This window comes from Euprymna scolopes, unplaced genomic scaffold (assembly GCF_053919585.1).
Source record: "Euprymna scolopes isolate OS-2025 unplaced genomic scaffold, ASM5391958v1 sca667, whole genome shotgun sequence".
NCBI classification, from domain to species: domain Eukaryota; kingdom Metazoa; phylum Mollusca; class Cephalopoda; order Sepiida; family Sepiolidae; genus Euprymna; species Euprymna scolopes.
The window spans coordinates 14978-32664 of record NW_027633732.1 but is presented as its reverse complement, the minus strand read 5'-3'; the positions used below and the strand labels follow the sequence as shown (position 1 = coordinate 32664).

The window sequence follows — 17687 nt, the reverse complement described above, 5'->3', positions numbered from 1 at the left end:
TTAATAGAAGACAAGTCTGCTTTATCACAACCTGTTAATAAAAAAAAAGTTTGATAAAGTTACAGAGAAATTATGGAATTATTTGGATAAACTTCATCCACATTTATGGAAAAAAGGTAAGCGATTTGTTAATGCCTCTGAAATGAAAAATATGCTTGCTGATGGAGAATTACTTATCTCATTGAGTTTTAAATCCAAATGATGCGGCAAATGCAATTAAATTAGATGAATTACCATCCTCTGTTCGTACCTATATACATAAAAAATGGCACGATTGGTAACACCCATTTTTTAGCAATTCCCTATAATTCACCGAATGCAGAAGCTACTCAGGTATTTGTGAATTTTTTACTCTCTCCTGAGGCACAGTTGCGTAAGGAAAATACTACAATTTGGGCGATCCAACTATATTGTCTATGAAAAAATTAAATGCTTAAAGATCGTAAGTCCTTTAATGAGTTGCCTAGAAGTCCAGCAATGCTCAGCCCAGAAGAGCTTGCTAAAACATTGCCAGAACCACATTCAAGTTGGGTTGAAGCGATTGAAAGGGAATGGCAAAAACGCTATGGTAGTTAATTATATACATCTTATATACCGCCGTGCTTGTTTACTCATTTAGACATGGTTTTAGAAGCGTTTTGTAATTGACGTTTTACAGAAAATAAAGTTTAGGTTCATGTATAAAAGTAGGTTTGTTTTATACCTAAAAGAATCTAAATTTGGATGTAATTATGATGAGCAAAAATTCTATCAAATTTTGTTGAAAGAGTTTAGTGAAGAAAGATTCTAAACTATAGTTAACCTGAGATTTGTGAAAAAATTATTGGTATTTTCCATGGTTAATTGGTCTTGTTTTTGTTATCCCCATTGTAGCAGGATTGTTTGGTACTTTCTTTTTCAGTTTTGGCTATTTGCCCGGAATTAGCACTAAGTTCAATTGGCAGGGATGGCGTATATTATTTGATTACCCAAGCTTAATTGAATCCACATCGTTAACCTTGTTAATTGGTTTGGGTTCAACATTTTTATCGGTAATTGGTGCGATACTCGGTGCTATTTATATCGATTCTTTCCGTTTATTTCGCAAGTCTTTATTTTTATTTTTATCTTTCCCCCATATAGCCATTGCTATTGGGATTGTCCTTTTTATTGACTCCAACAGGTTGGTTAGTTCGAGCAATCAACTTTTTCCTATTTGATATGACGACTCCCTTGGATATTGATTTGGTAAGGGATGCTTATGGTATTGGCTTAATGTTGGTGTTAGCAATTAAGGGAGACGCCCCTTTTTACTTGCTATGGCAATATTAACTTTGGTTCAGATGAATAGAAGTAGGCAGTTACACATTGTACAATCTTTGGGTTATGCACAAGAAAGTGGATTTATCAAAGTTGTTTTGCCACAATTATTACCTAAGCTAAGGTTACCTATTTTTGCCGTATTAGTGTATAGTCTATCCACTATCGAGTTAAACATTGTATTGGCTCCAAATGTGCCTAAACCATTGATTTTGGTTTTGCATTATTGGTTTTTGGATGCACAGAATGTTTATCAATATGCAGCTAATGCTGGGGCATTATTCTTACTTGCACTATCTCTTTTATGTTTATTTTTTTGGTTGCTAGTTGAAAAAGTGGTGATTAGATTGTGTATGTGGTCTGCTTTGAGGGGCAAGCGAGGTAGCTTGATTGCTCGTGTTAAATCATGGGTTTATTGTTACTTTTATGTGATACTGTGCTTACTTTTTCTCAGCGTTCTTGTGTTGATTGTATGGGCATTGGCTAAGCAGTGGTTTTTTCCAGATTTTTTGCCATCAAGCTATACCTTTAAAAGTATTATTCGTTATTCTTTTCAGCTTGTTCCTTCATTGATAAGTACCTTATTTATTGGTATGGTGTCAACATTTGTAGGTTTGGTTTTGGTAATTGGCTCTTTAGAAAATGAAAGTTTTAAACAGAAATATCGATGGGTTAATCATTATTTTGAGAGTCCTTGTTGGTTGTGGATGGCATATCTTCCTTTAATTATCCCTGCCATTTCATTTATATTTGGTGTATATGTATTGTATCTTTATATGGGTTTAAATAATACATGGTTAGGCGTATTTTGGGGGCATTTGTTGTTTATTATCCCTTATTTGTTTTTAACTTTAACGAGTAATTATTTAAATTTTAATTCTAGGTATTTTGTGCAAGCTCAACTGCTTTGCCACAGTTATTGGCAATCATTATTTATGATAAAATTGCCCATGTTACTGAAAGCGATTGTATTTGCTTTTGCGGTTGGTTTTTCAGTTAGTGTAGCTCAGTATATTACAACCTTATATCTTGGTGGTGGGCGAATCAGCACGATTACCACTGAGACAATTGCCAGTTTTGGTGGTGGTAATCGTCGAGCAATAGCTGTTTATACTTTGTATCAATGGTTATTGCCATTGTTTTTCTTTTTATGTGCTTTTGTATTATCGTATGATCGCCATCGTCGTTATAGCTGATGATTAAATTTAAGGAAGTATCAATTTGTTATACTGATCCTAATGATGGTTCTGAGATTTATTTGTGTAAGGATGTGAACTTATCAGTTGATAAAGGTGAGTTTGTAACAATTATGGGCCCATCTGGTTGTGGTAAATCAACATGGCTTTCAGCCATTGTAGGTAATTTATCGGATTATTTTACATTAAGTGGGGATATTCAAATTGATGGAGAGTCTATGCTTGGTATACCGATAGAAAAACGCTCTGTTGGTATTATGTTTCAAGAGGCATTGTTGTTTCCACACATGAATGTTGAACAAAATTTATTATTTGCTGTGCCATCAAAAATAGCTAAAAAAGAGAAATTAGAAAAGATTAATCATTGGTTGTCTATTGCAGGATTAGAAGGTATTAACAAGGCACATGTAGATACTTTATCTGGTGGAGAGGCTTCTCGTATTGCACTTTTACGTACGTTACTTTCTGAGCCACAAGTTATTTTATTGGATGAGCCATTCTCTAAATTAGATGAACATTTGAAAACTGAGTTTAGGTGTTGGGTATTTGAGATTATTCAGTCACACTATATTCCAACTATTCAAGTCACGCATAATGTAGAAGATGCAGTTGAGGGTGATATTATTCAGTTTCAAGATTTGTAATGATCAAAAGTTTTAGGAGCATTTAGATTAATGTTAGATAAATACACGCTTAAGCTTATTCATCCACCAATGAATAAGATGGCAGAGCAATTAGCTAAATTTAATTGTAAGCCGTATCAAGTAACTTTATTTGGTTTTATTATGGGCATAACTGCTGTAGTGTTCATTATCTTTCATTTTTATTTGATTGCATTAGGACTGATTGTTATCAATCGCATTGCTGATGGTTTAGATGGTGCATTAGCAAGGTATATTGGTGATGATACTCCAGCGGGTGCTTTTTTAGATATTGTGTTGGACTTTATTTTTTATCAAGCAGTTGTGATGGGTTTTGCCTTTGCTGCTCCTGAGAATGTGACTGCCTCACTATTATTAATGTTGAGTTTTGTGGGGACAGGATGTAGTTTTCTTGCTTTTGCCATTTATGCTGAAAAGCATACAATTAAAAGCATAGATTTTCCACAAAAAGGATTTTATTATATGAATGGATTGGCTGAAGGGACAGAGACGATTACTTTTTTTGTTATCATCTGCCTTTTCCCTCAATATTATGTCCCATTAGCATTTGCTTTCATGGTGATTTGTGTGGTGTCTGCAATTATACGTGTGTATTTTGGGTATCGTACTTTGACTAACTTTTCGCGATAATTTTACTAATTACATAATAATTTGAAATGATTAAAAAAATACTTGTTATTCTTGTTGTCTTAGCATTCATCGGTAGTTTCTTTATTTTTTATGTGGGTCAGTACCTTACTTTGGAGCAGGTTCAACAACATCGTGGGGCAATGACTGAGTTATATCTTAATAACCAAGGGCTGGTATTATTTGGTTTTTTTTCTATTTATGTGGTTGTGGCAGCATTATCTTTACCGGGGGCAGCATTGATGACTATTGCTGCCGGTGCTTTTTTTGGTTTAGTGGTGGGTACGATCGTGGTATCATTTGCTAGTAGTATCGGGGCAACGTTTGCTTTTTTAATTTCCCGATTTTTATTGAAAGAGAGTATAGAGAAGAAGTTTGAAAGTAAGCTAAATCCTATCAATAAGGGGCTAGAGAAAGAGGGGGCTTTTTATTTGTTCTCCTTACGGGTAGTACCTCTTTTTCCTTTTTTTGTGGTTAATTTAGTGATGGGAGTAACAAAATTATCTGTGGTGACTTTTTATTGGGTGAGTCAAGTGGGTATGTTTTTTGGAACATTGGTTTATGTAAATGCTGGCACGCAAATTTCACAGCTACAATCAGTAAATGATATTCTTTCATTGAATCTATTGCTCTCTTTTGCTTTATTAGGCATTTTTCCACTGGTAGCAAAAAAATCACTTGAATGGATAAAGAAGCGCTCTGTCCGTTAAATCATTATAGTTAATTATCTCTAAAAATAACGAGTAAGAGTAGGTAAAAATACTGATGAAAAAATTTTCTAAACCTAAAAAAATTGAGAATAATATTGTTGTGATTGGGGCAGGTTCAGGTGGTCTGATTAGTGCCTATATTGCTGCAGTGCTTAAGGCTAAGGTAACACTTATTGAAAAGCATGAGATGGGGGGAGATTGTTTAAATACTGGTTGTGTGCCGAGTAAAGCATTGATAAAATCAGCCTCTGTGGCACATTTTATGCGTCATGCTAATCATTATGGTATTGAGGCAGTTAATCCAAAGGTGGATTTTGTAGCGGTAATGGAGCGTATCCAAGATGTTATTAAGAAAATTGCTCCTCATGATTCCGTTGAGAGGTTCACCGGACTTGGTGTGAACGTGATTAAAGGTGAGGCAAATATACGCTCGCCATGGGAAGTGGAAGTTAATGGGAATATCATCACCACAAAAAATATTATTGTGGCAACAGGGGGTTCGCCTATCATTCCATCCATTCAAGGCATGGATACCATTAAGCCATTAACTTCAGAAAATCTTTGGGAATTAAGAAAGTTGCCTAAACGTTTGATATGTTTAGGCGGTGGTCCTATTGGTTGTGAGTTATCACAGGCTTTTAATCGTTTGGGTGCTGAGGTAACGCAGGTGGGGAGAAATGTGCGAATTATGCCACGTGAGGATGAAGACGTTTCAGCTTTTATTGAAAAAAAATTGATTTCTGAAGGTGTTAATGTATTAACCAATCATTCTGCCGTAAAGATTGAAACAGTGGGTGAAGAAAAGCTGCTGTATTGCCAAACTGGTGATAAGACGATTCAATTACCTTTTGATGAGTTGCTTGTAGCAATTGGGCGAAAACCTAATGTGAGCGGGTTTGGCTTAGAGGAGTTAGGCGTTACTTTAACCGAGAATAAAGCGATTAAAGTTAGTCCATTTTTATCGACTAATTATCCAAATATTTATGCTGTGGGTGATGTTTCTGGCCCTTATCAGTTTACGCATACAGCTTCGTATATGGCATGGTTTGCTGCAATAAATTCTTTATTTGGACAGTTCAAAAAATATAAAATAGATTATTCAGTTGTGCCTTGGGCAACTTTTACCGATCCAGAGGTCGCTAAGGTTGGGTTGAATGAGATGGAAGCTAAACAGAAAAATATTCCGTATGAAGTTTCTCATTTTGAATTAGATGATTTAGATCGTAATATTACCGATGGTGCACAAGAGGGATGGATTAAGGTATTGACTGTTCCGAGAAAGGATAAAATACTGGGAGTGAGTATGGTTGGTTTGAATGCTGGGGAGTTAATTCATGAATACATTTTAGCCATTAAAAATGGCATTGGTTTGAATAAAATCCTCAGCACCATTCATATCTATCCAACATTATCAGAGGCAAATAAAATGGTGGCTGGACGCTGGAAGCACACCCATAAACCTTCAGATAGTGTGATGGGATGGTTAGAGAAGTATCATGATTGGATGAGAAAATAATTATCAAATAACACAAAGTATATGGATGATCGATTTTTAATCAGCATTGGTATTTTCATTTTAGTGGTGAGTTGGGAGTTATGGCGTCCGCTACGACCTAAAGATCATCATAAACTCATCCGTTGGGTAACGAATATTGGAATAGGTCTGACCAATATTTTTTTGATTAAAATTTTTGCTGCAGGTATTTTAGTCACCATAGCGAATAAGATGAGTGCTAATCAATTTGGTTTAATTTATTGGTTAGGATTGGATGTATTATTTCATCCTGCCATATTGGTGATACTGAGTTTATTGCTGTTAGATTTTTTTATTTATATACAGCATGTTGCCAGTCATCATATTCCTATATTATGGCGTTTACACAAAATTCATCATACGGATAAAACTTTAGATGCAACGACGGCTATTCGCTTTCATCCTATAGAAATCTTCCTCTCACTTGGTTATAAAGCGTTGTTGATAACATTATTTGGTTTTGATGTGTATAGTGTGATTTTGTTTGAAGTAATACTTAATGGTAGTGCTTTGTTTAATCATGGAAATATTAATCTTCCTAAAAGATTAGATACATGGCTAAAAAAAATGATTGTAACGCCTAATGTACACTTTATTCATCATTCCACTGCATATAAAGAAACAAATTCAAATTATGGTTTTTTCTTAGTTTGGTGGGATAAGATTTTTTCTACATACACAGCACAAGCTCATGAGCCAGTTAATCATTTAGAATTGGGCTTGAATGAGCATAAAAAAACATTAGCCTATTTTTCTCTTTTATGGCTGCCTTTTAAATCTAATAAAACTGGTAAATAAATGAATATAAAGAAATTATTTATTTTTTTCATACTGAGTGGGTTTTCATTTTTAGTGAGTGCTACAGAGATAACTCAAGAAATTATTGGAAATTTTAGTTCTCAAAGCCTCAAAGGATGGAAAGAAAAATCTTTTGTTGATCATTCAGTCTATGATTTTGAACAAATGGATAATGAATGGGTGTTACGTGCTCAAAGTGATGGAACGGCTTCTGCATTGTTTTATGAACAAGAGATTGATTTAAATAAAACTCCTTATTTGAATTGGCGTTGGAGAATTGATGGAAAACTTGATGGTACAGATGAGAAAACCAAAGCGGGGGATGATTATGTAGCACGTATTTATGTTGTGCGAGATGGTGGTTTGTTTATATGGAATACGATTGCTATTAACTATGTGTGGTCAAATCAACAAAAACAATTTGATTCTTGGGATAATGCTTTTGCTAAAAGCAATGCCAGAATGTTTTCATTGCGAGATAGCACAGCAGAGGTGGGGAAGTGGTATGTTGAAAAAAGAAATATATTAATTGATTTTAAAAAATTCTTCCCTGATGAAAAGGTAACGAAAATTGATGGTGTGGCATTGATGACTGACACTGATAACACGAAAGGTCATGCGAAAAGTTACTTCGGTGATATATTTTTTACTGCCAAATAATTTTGTTCTACACTAGGATAAAAGGATGTGGATTGATTGCAGTTTTAACGTATCATTTTAAGTGCTTCACGAATTAATTCAGCTACGGGGAGTTCCTTGTTGGGAATAGATTCGAGTAATTTTTCTGCATCATTAAGTTTATAGCCCAATGATACCAAGGCAGAAATGGCTTGTTGTATATGATTTTTTTCACGTTGAGAAATGCTGGTGTCTACATGGCTATGTGAGGAGGTGATATTAACATTTTTTAATCTATCATACATATCTAGGAGTAGTCTTTCAGCTGTTTTTTTTCCTACTCCTGGGAGTTTGGTGAGGGCAACGGTGTCTTTGCTATTGACATAGTGATAAAATTCTTCTACGCTCATGCTGGAGAGAATAGTAATCCCCATTTTTGCACCAATACCGTTAACTTTAATAAGCTCTCTAAAAAGTGAACGTTGCTCTAATGTGCTAAATCCATATAATTGGATGAGGTCTTCTCGTACAAGAGTATGGATATAGATTTCTAGTTCTGTATGGTTATCACCTATATCGCCAAAACAGGTTAATGGTAGGATGACTTCATAACCGACTCCATTAGCTTGCAGTAAAATTTCAGGTGGGTTTTTGTGGATGATAATTCCTTTAAGATGTCCAATCATAACGTTTTTTTCTATTTGAGGTATTTCGTCTTTTAATATTGTTAATGCTTTGTGTACCAAGATGGAAGGTATGGCATAACGCACAAGCTAATGCATCGGCAGCATCTTCTTGTAATTCTTCTGATAGATTAAGTATTTTTTTTACCATAAATTGTATTTGTCCTTTTCCTGCACGTCCATTACCTACTAAAGATTTTTTGATTTGTGTGGCAGCGTACTCAAAAACGGGTATGTTATTATTACATGCAGCTGCAATAGCACACCCTCTTGCTTGACCTAATTTTAGTGCCGAATCAGCATTGATATGTAGGAAGACTTGCTCAATAGCAACAACATCTGGTTTAAAATGTTGTATAACTTCATTAAGAGATAGGAATATATCTTTAAGCCTAAGAGTAAGTGAGGTTGACTGACTACGAATATGAGAGCAGTGGATATATTGACGAGAATTGCCTTGTAATTGGATAATTCCGTAGCCTGTTTTATTTAATCCGGGATCAATTCCGAGAATAATCATTTTTTTAGTGGTTTAAAGTTGTATAACCATTTTACTCCAAACATTATGATGAAAAAAATCTTTATTTTAATGAGGCATGCAAAATCTGATTGGTATGCTGGTAATCTTTCTGATTTTAATCGACCATTGAACGCAAGGGGAAGGGATGCTAGTGATTTAGTTGGGGAGTATTTGCAATCGATTAATTATATTCCTGATGAAATTTTACATTCCAGTGCTAAACGTACGACAGAGACGACAGAAAGAGTGATGCAAGCAGCAAGATGGTATGATAACCAAGCGATAACAGTAAAAAAAAGTGATAGTATATACCTGTGTTCCGTTAATAAATTGCTAGAGGAGATTAGCCAAACAAGGAGGAAAGTTAATACATTGCTGGTGATTAATCATCAGCCTACTTGTGCAGAGTTAATTTATCAATTATGCGGAAAATGGGTTGAGATGAAAACGGCGAGCTTTACTGTGATAGAGTGTGAAATAGATGATTGGAGTTTGTTAGAAATAGGTGATAAACAATTTGTGCAACACGTATGTCCTACAGATATTGATAAAAAATAGCTAGTTGTATGAAATAGATAGCATGATGGGTTGTTTTAAGCGCTACATTTTTGTTGCATTATTTCTTTTTTTCATACAAGGAGTATATGCGATAACTATATCAGCCCCTTATCTAGGGTGTCCAATTGATTATGAGTTAGATAATATTCATAAGTTTCAGACTGGTCAATTATCCTTTGCTGGAGATTATTCATCTGCAGATGTCCTAGTTTCGGCTGATAAGGTGTACTCAGATAGTTCATCTAGTAATATTCAGTTTGAAGGTTCGGTATACCTTAGAAAAGAAGGTGTAGAGGTATTTAGTGATCGTATGAGCTATTATCGTCATTTGGGTACAGCAAAAATAGAAACTTCTTATTTAACCTATAAAGGGTTTCGTTTTTGGTCTGAGTCATCATCTCTTCAGGATAATCAAGATATTATAAATATTAATACTATCTTTTCTCGTTGTGAAGGGGAATATATCAATTTGGCTTGGCAAGTAAACTCAGATAAAGTTGTCTATCATAATGAAGAGAATACATTAAGCTTATATGATAGTTCTTTAGAGTTTTATGGTGTTCCTATATTCTATGTTCCTTGGTTGAATATTCCCTTGAGTCGACGTAGTGGATTATTAGCTCCTAAAATTGGCCAACAGACTTTGTCTGCGTATAATTTATCGAGTTATTTTTATAGTCAACCTATATTTTTTGATTTGGGTTCAAATATGGATATAACCACTACGTTTAGCTGGTTAGAAGGACGTTCATCTTTGTTTTCTAATCAATTTCGCTATCTTTCATCATTACTGGATTTAGAGGTTAATTATGATTGGATGAACAAAGATGAAGTTTTGCAACAAGTGGATGAAGATAGTCAGGATTATCGCCGCTTGATTATTAATGCTAAGTCTAAGCTTTCATCTAATTGGCGAGTGGAAAGTAAGTGGCTGGATTTGTCTGTGCGATCATTCCATGAACTTTTTCCTTCACTAATATTGGAAAATGTACATCAAGGTAATTTTACTCGTCAGATTGTTTTGCAGGGTGATTATCAACGGCATAAATATCAAGCTTATGTATCACAAAATATGTCTTTACAGAGTAGGGAACAAGATGGTTATCTTGAGTTACCAAATTTATCGTATCGCTATAAAAATAAGTTTTCTCCTTATCAGACATTTTCATTTGGTTTGGTTGGCACACGTTTAATCACTCCAAGTGATAGAAATTTAAGAAATTATCAATATATTCAAGCCAATTCTGTTTGGAAGTGGAATCAATACAATGGTTGGTATCAAAATTATGCTGAACTAGGTGTCTATCAAGGAAATTATCATATGGATGCGTTTACGGATGATGCTGGTAATAGTGAAAACAGCCAAGAGACTGTCTATAGTAGTGGCTACATGAAAATTGGTGGGGAGCTATACCTTAATAATACTCAAAGTTGGTATCCCGCTTCGCTTTATTCAAGGTTATCACCTTTGATGTATTATTTATATTCACCTTTTAGGAGACCGGGTAGTATTCCTTTTGCTTATTACTCGGCTAAGCAAACTGATTCATTTAGAAGCTTGTTAGATGTATATCGTTATAATCGTGATGATTTTATTGGAGAATCCAATAGGATAGTTAGTGGTTTAAGTCAGATGTTATTTTCTTCGCAGTGGAGTTTACGTGCTACGCTTGGAAAAAATAGTAATATCACTGAGCCAACTAGCGATACACAATTACCAGATTTCGATCCAGCTTTTTCTTATTGGTTTGGAGAGTTGGCTTATAACTATGGTTTGTTACAAGCGAATGTGAATACTCAATGGAAATCGTTTACTGATAAGGGTCCAGAAAGGATATTTTCACAAATTTATTATGAAGACGATCAAAAAAATGTTGCTCGTATAAATTATAATCTGCATGCTGATGAAAATAATGTGAAGACTATGGCTAATGAAATAAGAGAATATGTAGAAGCAGGACTATCGCATCAATGGGGTGCGTGGCGTTTGGGCTATCAATTAGGTTATCGTTTATCAGATGAGCAAATAAATAGCTATCTTGTGGGGGTGGTTTATGATTCATGTTGTTGGCAGGCAAGTGCCTCCATAGATGGAAATGTGCCCAGCACAGATATTTCAAAAATGGATTACACCATTAATATCGGTTTAACCTTTAAAGGATTGGCAGCTCTAGGTTCTGGAGTGAGTATTGAAAAGGAAATTTATCGAGTGGTTACGGCTAACCCTAACTAACATAGTATTTTCTGTGATGTATTTTTTAGCCGTTTCAGATGAGTTCTTTTGAAATGTTCTCTAGTTATGTACTATAGTCTGATGCGAGGATCTGCCCAAGCGTAAGCAATATCAGTAAGTATCAAACCAATAATGTATAAGACTGAGCCAAAAAATACCATGGTGCGGACAATAGAAAAATCTTGTGTATAGATGGCATCGATGGTGTATGAGCCTAATCCTGGGATTGAAAAAAATGCCTCGGTAATTAAGCTACCCATAAACAAAAGCGGAATGATTACGACTACTCCAGTGAGAATAGGCAACATAGCATTTTTTAATAGATGTTTAAACAATACTTCTATTTCTCCGAGTCCTTTAGAGCGTGCAACTTTAATATAATCTTTCTCAATTTCTTCCAAAAAAATTGTGCGATACCAACGGAAGCCTCCACCAAGTCCACTGACAACACTGATGATTACTGGTAAGATTAGAAATTTCCAAAAATCCTCACTTGGGCTGTATCCAGATACAGGTAACCATTGCCAAACTTTAGCAAAAAGATATTGACCAAGGATAATATAAAATAAGCCCGAAATAGACATTAGTATGATTGCACCAATAACTAGACTTGTATCAAATTTTGTGCGATAGAAAATCGTTACCAACAGTGATAGACAAATATTTACAAATAGCCCTAAAATAAATGTTGGTAGTGCAATAGCAAGACTTGGCCACATTCGCTCATAAATATCAGCACCAATATCACGACCTTGATCAGATTGTCCAAAATCAAAGGTAAATAATTTGATTGAATTATTAAAAAAAATGGTATCGGTTAGGTAACCATTTAGGGTATTGCTTTGTGTATTAAAGAAAAGTGGCTTTTCATAGCCTTTAGATTTTTTCCATTCAGTAATGGCTTCTTCTGTCACATATTTGCTTCCTAATTGCATATGAGCCATATCATCCGGGGAATTGACGATAAAAAATAACAAAAAAGTAAAAATATTGATGCCTATTAGTATGGGAATTGCGTAAGCAATACGTCTAATAATGTAGTTAATCATTTGATAGGTATTAATAGATAGTAAATGTTCTCTAATAAAACACGGATAAATTATATCATTAACCTTATTTATTACACGTATTTAGGTAGTATGGTGATTTTAGATGGTTTAAGTAGTAAAAGAAAGTTTGATATAAGATGATAGAGAAGTATGATTGATACATTATTTACAGCAAAATTATATTCATCACGAATAAGCAGTACTTTCGCCTATTTAAGCTTAAAATTAATAGAGACAGGTTTATATTAAAGCTGTCTTAATTTTTGTTTTATATCGCTAATCATTGTACCTATTTCTATGAATTTTGTAACACGTTTTTGGCACCATTTTTTATATACTCGAGCAGGTAAGATATTTCTTATATTGATATTATTATGTACACTTTTTATTGCGGTATTATCAGGCATTAGTGTTTGGCAATTAGGAACTTTTGAGGGGTGGTTAACCTTGTTTGTGGGACTCAGTGGAGTGAGCTATGCTGTTTACTATTTAGGAGTTGTTAAAAAAGCAGATAATGAAGCAGTGGTGGAGTCTGAGAAAGATTCATCAGGTTTTTTGCAAAAAATTGTTGAGCTATTAGCAGGAATTTTTCCAATTTTATTTTTGGTATTAATTTTAAGGAGCTTTTTATTTGAACCTTTTCGTATACCCTCTGGCTCCATGTTGCCGACACTACATTTGGGTGATTTTATTATTGTCAATAAATACGCATATGGTTTAAAGTTGCCCGTATTGGGTACCAAAATATTGCCTGTTGGTGAGCCACAGCGTGGAGATGTGATTGTATTTCGTTTTCCTAATGATGAAAGTGTTGATTATATTAAGCGCATAGTTGGCGTGCCTGGAGATGTGGTGAGGATTAAAGGAAATAAAGTTAGTGTGAATAATCAGCTTTTGAGTACAAAGAATAATGGGATATATGAAGGTAAGCAGTGGCAATATGTTGGAGGTGTTGCTGAGGAGTATAAAGAAAAAAGCTCCGATGTTAATAAAAGGTATTCCACGTTATGGGATATCAATAGATTATCAGAATATGAGCAGGTATATAAAGTTCCTGCTGGGCATTACTTTGTTTTAGGAGACAATCGTAGCAACAGTAATGATAGTCGCTATTGGGGTTGGGTTCCAGAAAAGAATATAAAAGGAAAGGCTGCTTATGTGTGGTTGAATTGGTATGATGAGTTCGATTTTTCTCGTATTGGTAACCCTTTATAAAATATAACTTTTAGGACAAATTATGAGTTTTGATTCTTTACAAAAGAAAATAAATTATTCATTTAAGGATGAAGCTTTACTAAAAGCTGCATTTACGCATCGAAGTGCTAATTCCTATAGTTATGAGCGTTTAGAATTTCTTGGAGATAATGTTTTAGGAATGATTATTTCTGAGTATCTTTATTTAACCTATCCTAATTTGAAGGAAGGTAAGCTAAGTCGTATGCGTTCACATTTGGTACGTTCGGAGAGTTTGCGAGATATTTGTCGTGAACTCAAGCTTTATCAACATATTGTTGTAAAAAAATTCAAAGACATTCAGTTGTACGATTTACCAGATTCTTTATTGGCAGACATTGTAGAGTCTTTAATTGGTGCTATTTATATGGATTCTGATTATGATACAGTTAAGGAACTTGTTTTATTTTGGTTTAATGAGATGTTTAAAGAATTAGACCCAGATGATCGCTTTAAAGATCCGAAAACTGCACTTCAGGAATGTTTACAGAGCCAAGGACAATCCTTACCAATTTATGATATTGAAAATATTGATGAGGAAAACCATGTTAAGAGATTTCATGTGGTGTGTAAAGTTGGCTGCTATGACTATGTTAGTCGATCCAGTGGGACAAGTAAGAAGGTTGCAGAGCAGGCCGCTGCTGCAGAAATGATGAAAATGATTAAGCTTCATAAACAAAAATCTTCTACAAATGCAGTATAGCATAAGTCATTTTTGATAAATAAATCAAAAAAATATCGCTGAATTTATTTTAGCGATTCTGTCGTTTATCTTAAATGTGATAAGATAAATAGTTATCTTTTTTTATTGATACAAATAGCTTTTATATATGTTTTCTCCCGTTGTTGCTAAAGGTGGTTTTAAGTTTATTGAACAATACTCTATTGAGGTATTGGGAGTGCAGGTTGAGTATTATGAACATGTTAAGAGCGGTGCGAAGCATTATCATTTTGCTTGCGATGATAATAATAAAACTTTTATGATTGCCTTGCGCACATTACCAATGGATTCCACAGGAGTGGCACATATTTTAGAGCATTTAGTCTTATGTGGCAGTAACCGTTATCCAGTAAGGGATCCGTTTTTTTTGATGATTCGTCGTTCATTGAGTAATTTTATGAATGCATTCACCTCTTCAGACTGGACAGCGTATCCCTTTTCTACTCAGAATAATAAAGATTTTGATAATCTATTACAAGTGTATTTGGATTCAGTGTTTTTTCCAAACTTAGATGATATGGATTTTAAGCAGGAAGGATGGCGATTACACATTCAATCTCCCGGTGAGAATTCACAGTTGGACTATAAAGGAGTTGTTTTTAATGAAATGAAAGGGGCAATGAGTTCGCCAACTCGTCAACTTTGGCATCATGTATGTCGTCACCTTTTTACACCCAACAGTACTTATCATCATAATAGTGGTGGAGAACCTTTATGCATTCCTTCTTTGACGCATCAGCAACTGTTAGATTTTCACCACCGTTATTATCACCCGAGTAATGCTGTATTTTTCAGCTATGGTAAGTTGGATTCATCTGCATTACAAGAAAAGATAGAAGCTTCAGTATTGTATGCTTTTGATAAAAAAATTACGATTCCTGTTTTAGAAAATGATGTAGGTTTTTCACAACCTAAACAAGTGGTGGAATATTATCCTGTCTCACAAAAGCAGGAAAATTCTTCGCACATTGTTTTAGCATGGAAGTTGAACTTTGACAGTATGGATAGTATGGATCTTTTGCAGGCAAATTTGTTGAATTTATTACTTTTTGATAATTCTTCATCACCGATGCAAAAACTTTTAGAGAGTACATCATTGGGTTCTTCGCCATCCATGCTTAATGGTTTAGAAGATGACATGAAAGAGATGGTATTTGTGATTGGTTTAGAAGGGTGTGATGACAATGCAGAAGAGTCAGTGAGCCAATTAATTATGCAGGAACTACAACGCCTGAAAGAGGAGGGGATACCAGCTAAGCAAGTAGAAGCATGTATGCATCAATTGGAGTTAGCACAGCGAGATGTTTCTGGTGGTGGCATGCCAACGGGTTTAAATTTAGTATTATCCGTTATCTCTCCAGCTATACACAATGCAAAGATAGGTGATCATCTGAATATAGAGAAAACATTAGTAGAGTTAAAAAAACAAAGTAAAGATCCAAAGTTTATTCAATCACTGATTGCTCGTTTATGTGATAATGAGCATAGGGTATGTTTGAAAATGTCTCCAGATACACAACTGGGTGCTAAAAACTTAGAACAAGAGCAACAACAATTAATCTCTTGGAAAAGTCAGTTAAATTTGCAACAGCAAAAATCATTAGAGCGTGAAAATGCTGAATTAGAAAAGCGACAACTTGAACCACAAAATGCAGAAATCTTGCCGACGATTGGCATAGAAGATATTTCTCCAGAGAGTGAGTTTGTTCAAGCTGATGAAAAAAAAGAAAACTATACTTATTACCACACTCGTTGCAATGGTTTACTCTATGCTCATGGTATTATGCAATTGCCTTCACTCTCCCAACAACAAAGTTATGATTTGCCCTTAATGAGTGCCTTGCTCAGTGAGGTTGGTACAGGAAATAGTAGCTATTTATCTGTGCAACAGGCAGTTTCTCGATATACAGGCGGTATTTCCATTAAGCCACATGTGTGGCAACCGATTAGTAGCTTATCTAATCAAGATGATATGCGTGTAAGAATGGTGGTCAGTAGTATGAGCTTATCTGAGAATACTCATGAGTTGTTTAAGCTTATGCAGGGTGCGGTTGCTTCTCCAAGGTTTGATGAGAAGCAACATATTAAAGAAGTAATTAATCAGTTGGCATCATCTTCATTTTATACAATTGCCAGTAATGGACATTTATTGGCAATGCAAGCGGCTTCAAGCTATTTATCTGTGCCATCGACGATTGGTCTAGAATGGTCAGGCTTATCTGCAGTGAAGCGACTATTAGATAGTAAAGAGGCCATCAAAACAGAGACAGGCTATGAACAATTCATTGCCAAGATGCAAAATTTATATGAACTTGCTAGTGAGCAGTGGCAGTCTCAATGGTTGTTAATATCAGATGAGAAAAATAAAGATTTATTGCTGGATTCATTTAGTCAACACATTGATTGTTCTGTTGAAAAACAGCATGAAGAAGCCTTGGTAGGTTTACAAAAACAAATGCATCCTCAGACCGTTTGGAGTATTGAGTCTGAGGTAAACTATTGTGCCAGAGCCTATAAAACGGTTGATATCACGCATAGTGATTCAGCAACACTCCACATATTAGCGAATTATTTACGCAATATCTATTTGCACACTGCCATTCGCGAGCAAGGTGGTGCCTATGGTGGTGGTTGTCAGTATGATTCTTTAACCGGAATTTTTCGCTTTTTCTCTTATCGTGATCCACGTTTGCATGCAACCTTTGATGACTTCCATGCTGCACTTACAAAAATTCTGAAGGATAAAATTAAGCCACGTGATATTCAGGAGGCAATTTTTAATGCTATTTCTAAAGTTGATGCACCTGCTGCACCACCTGATACGGTAAAACAAGATTTTTATGCAAGCTTAAAAGGAGTCGATAAAGAATTTAGAGAAGGTTATAAGCGAAACTTACTGAGCGTATCAGCTGATGATTTGGTGCGAGTGGTTAAGGATTACTTTATCGATAAATCTTATAGTCAAGCAGTGATTACGGGACATCAACAAGCTGAAGAATTGGCTCATACAGGAGAGTATTTTCACACAGCAATAAAAATATAGAAATATGCCTTTTAATCAGTATCTCATTGTGAGTGAGTTCACCTTTAATTATTTACCTAGATGATGAATTAGCTTTGATGAGAAATACACTGGATTATTGTTAGGCAAGGATTAGATAGTGATAAAGACTGCTCAGCCATGATATTATCAATAGCTGGTACTTTTCTAAGCTTTTTTCTTTACAAATAATCCGTTTCTCTGAC

At 34.9% G+C, this 17687-nt stretch overlaps 8 protein-coding genes across 8 annotated transcripts; 6 read left to right on the top strand and 2 right to left on the bottom strand.

Moving 5' to 3' along the window:
- Positions 1–2608: 2608 nt before the first annotated feature.
- Positions 2609–3139, top strand: LOC145275231 (putative ABC transporter ATP-binding protein YnjD). Its single transcript, XM_080127655.1, has one exon. It carries the CDS (start codon positions 2609–2611, stop codon positions 3137–3139), a length of 531 nt encoding a protein of 176 aa, XP_079983781.1.
- A 1410-nt stretch (positions 3140–4549) lies between these two features.
- LOC145275230 (dihydrolipoyl dehydrogenase-like) lies at positions 4550–6010 on the top strand. The gene has a single exon (XM_080127654.1). The coding sequence runs from the start codon at positions 4550–4552 to the stop codon at positions 6008–6010; it is 1461 nt and encodes a 486-aa protein (XP_079983780.1).
- Positions 6011–7530: 1520 nt separating this feature from the next.
- Positions 7531–8130, bottom strand: LOC145275229 (Holliday junction branch migration complex subunit RuvA-like). The gene has a single exon (XM_080127653.1). The coding sequence runs from the start codon at positions 8128–8130 to the stop codon at positions 7531–7533; it is 600 nt and encodes a 199-aa protein (XP_079983779.1).
- A 1100-nt stretch (positions 8131–9230) lies between these two features.
- On the top strand, positions 9231–11438 carry LOC145275228 (LPS-assembly protein LptD-like). Its single transcript, XM_080127652.1, has one exon. It carries the CDS (start codon positions 9231–9233, stop codon positions 11436–11438), a length of 2208 nt encoding a protein of 735 aa, XP_079983778.1.
- A 71-nt stretch (positions 11439–11509) lies between these two features.
- On the bottom strand, positions 11510–12382 carry LOC145275227 (putative peptide transport system permease protein BAB2_1050). Its single transcript, XM_080127651.1, has one exon. The coding sequence runs from the start codon at positions 12380–12382 to the stop codon at positions 11510–11512; it is 873 nt and encodes a 290-aa protein (XP_079983777.1).
- Positions 12383–13147: 765 nt separating this feature from the next.
- LOC145275226 (signal peptidase I-like) lies at positions 13148–13702 on the top strand. The gene has a single exon (XM_080127650.1). It carries the CDS (start codon positions 13148–13150, stop codon positions 13700–13702), a length of 555 nt encoding a protein of 184 aa, XP_079983776.1.
- Positions 13703–13724: 22 nt separating this feature from the next.
- On the top strand, positions 13725–14423 carry LOC145275225 (ribonuclease 3-like). The gene has a single exon (XM_080127649.1). The coding sequence runs from the start codon at positions 13725–13727 to the stop codon at positions 14421–14423; it is 699 nt and encodes a 232-aa protein (XP_079983775.1).
- A 127-nt stretch (positions 14424–14550) lies between these two features.
- LOC145275223 (presequence protease, mitochondrial-like) lies at positions 14551–17484 on the top strand. Its single transcript, XM_080127648.1, has one exon. It carries the CDS (start codon positions 14551–14553, stop codon positions 17482–17484), a length of 2934 nt encoding a protein of 977 aa, XP_079983774.1.
- The last annotated feature ends 203 nt before the right edge of the window (positions 17485–17687 follow it).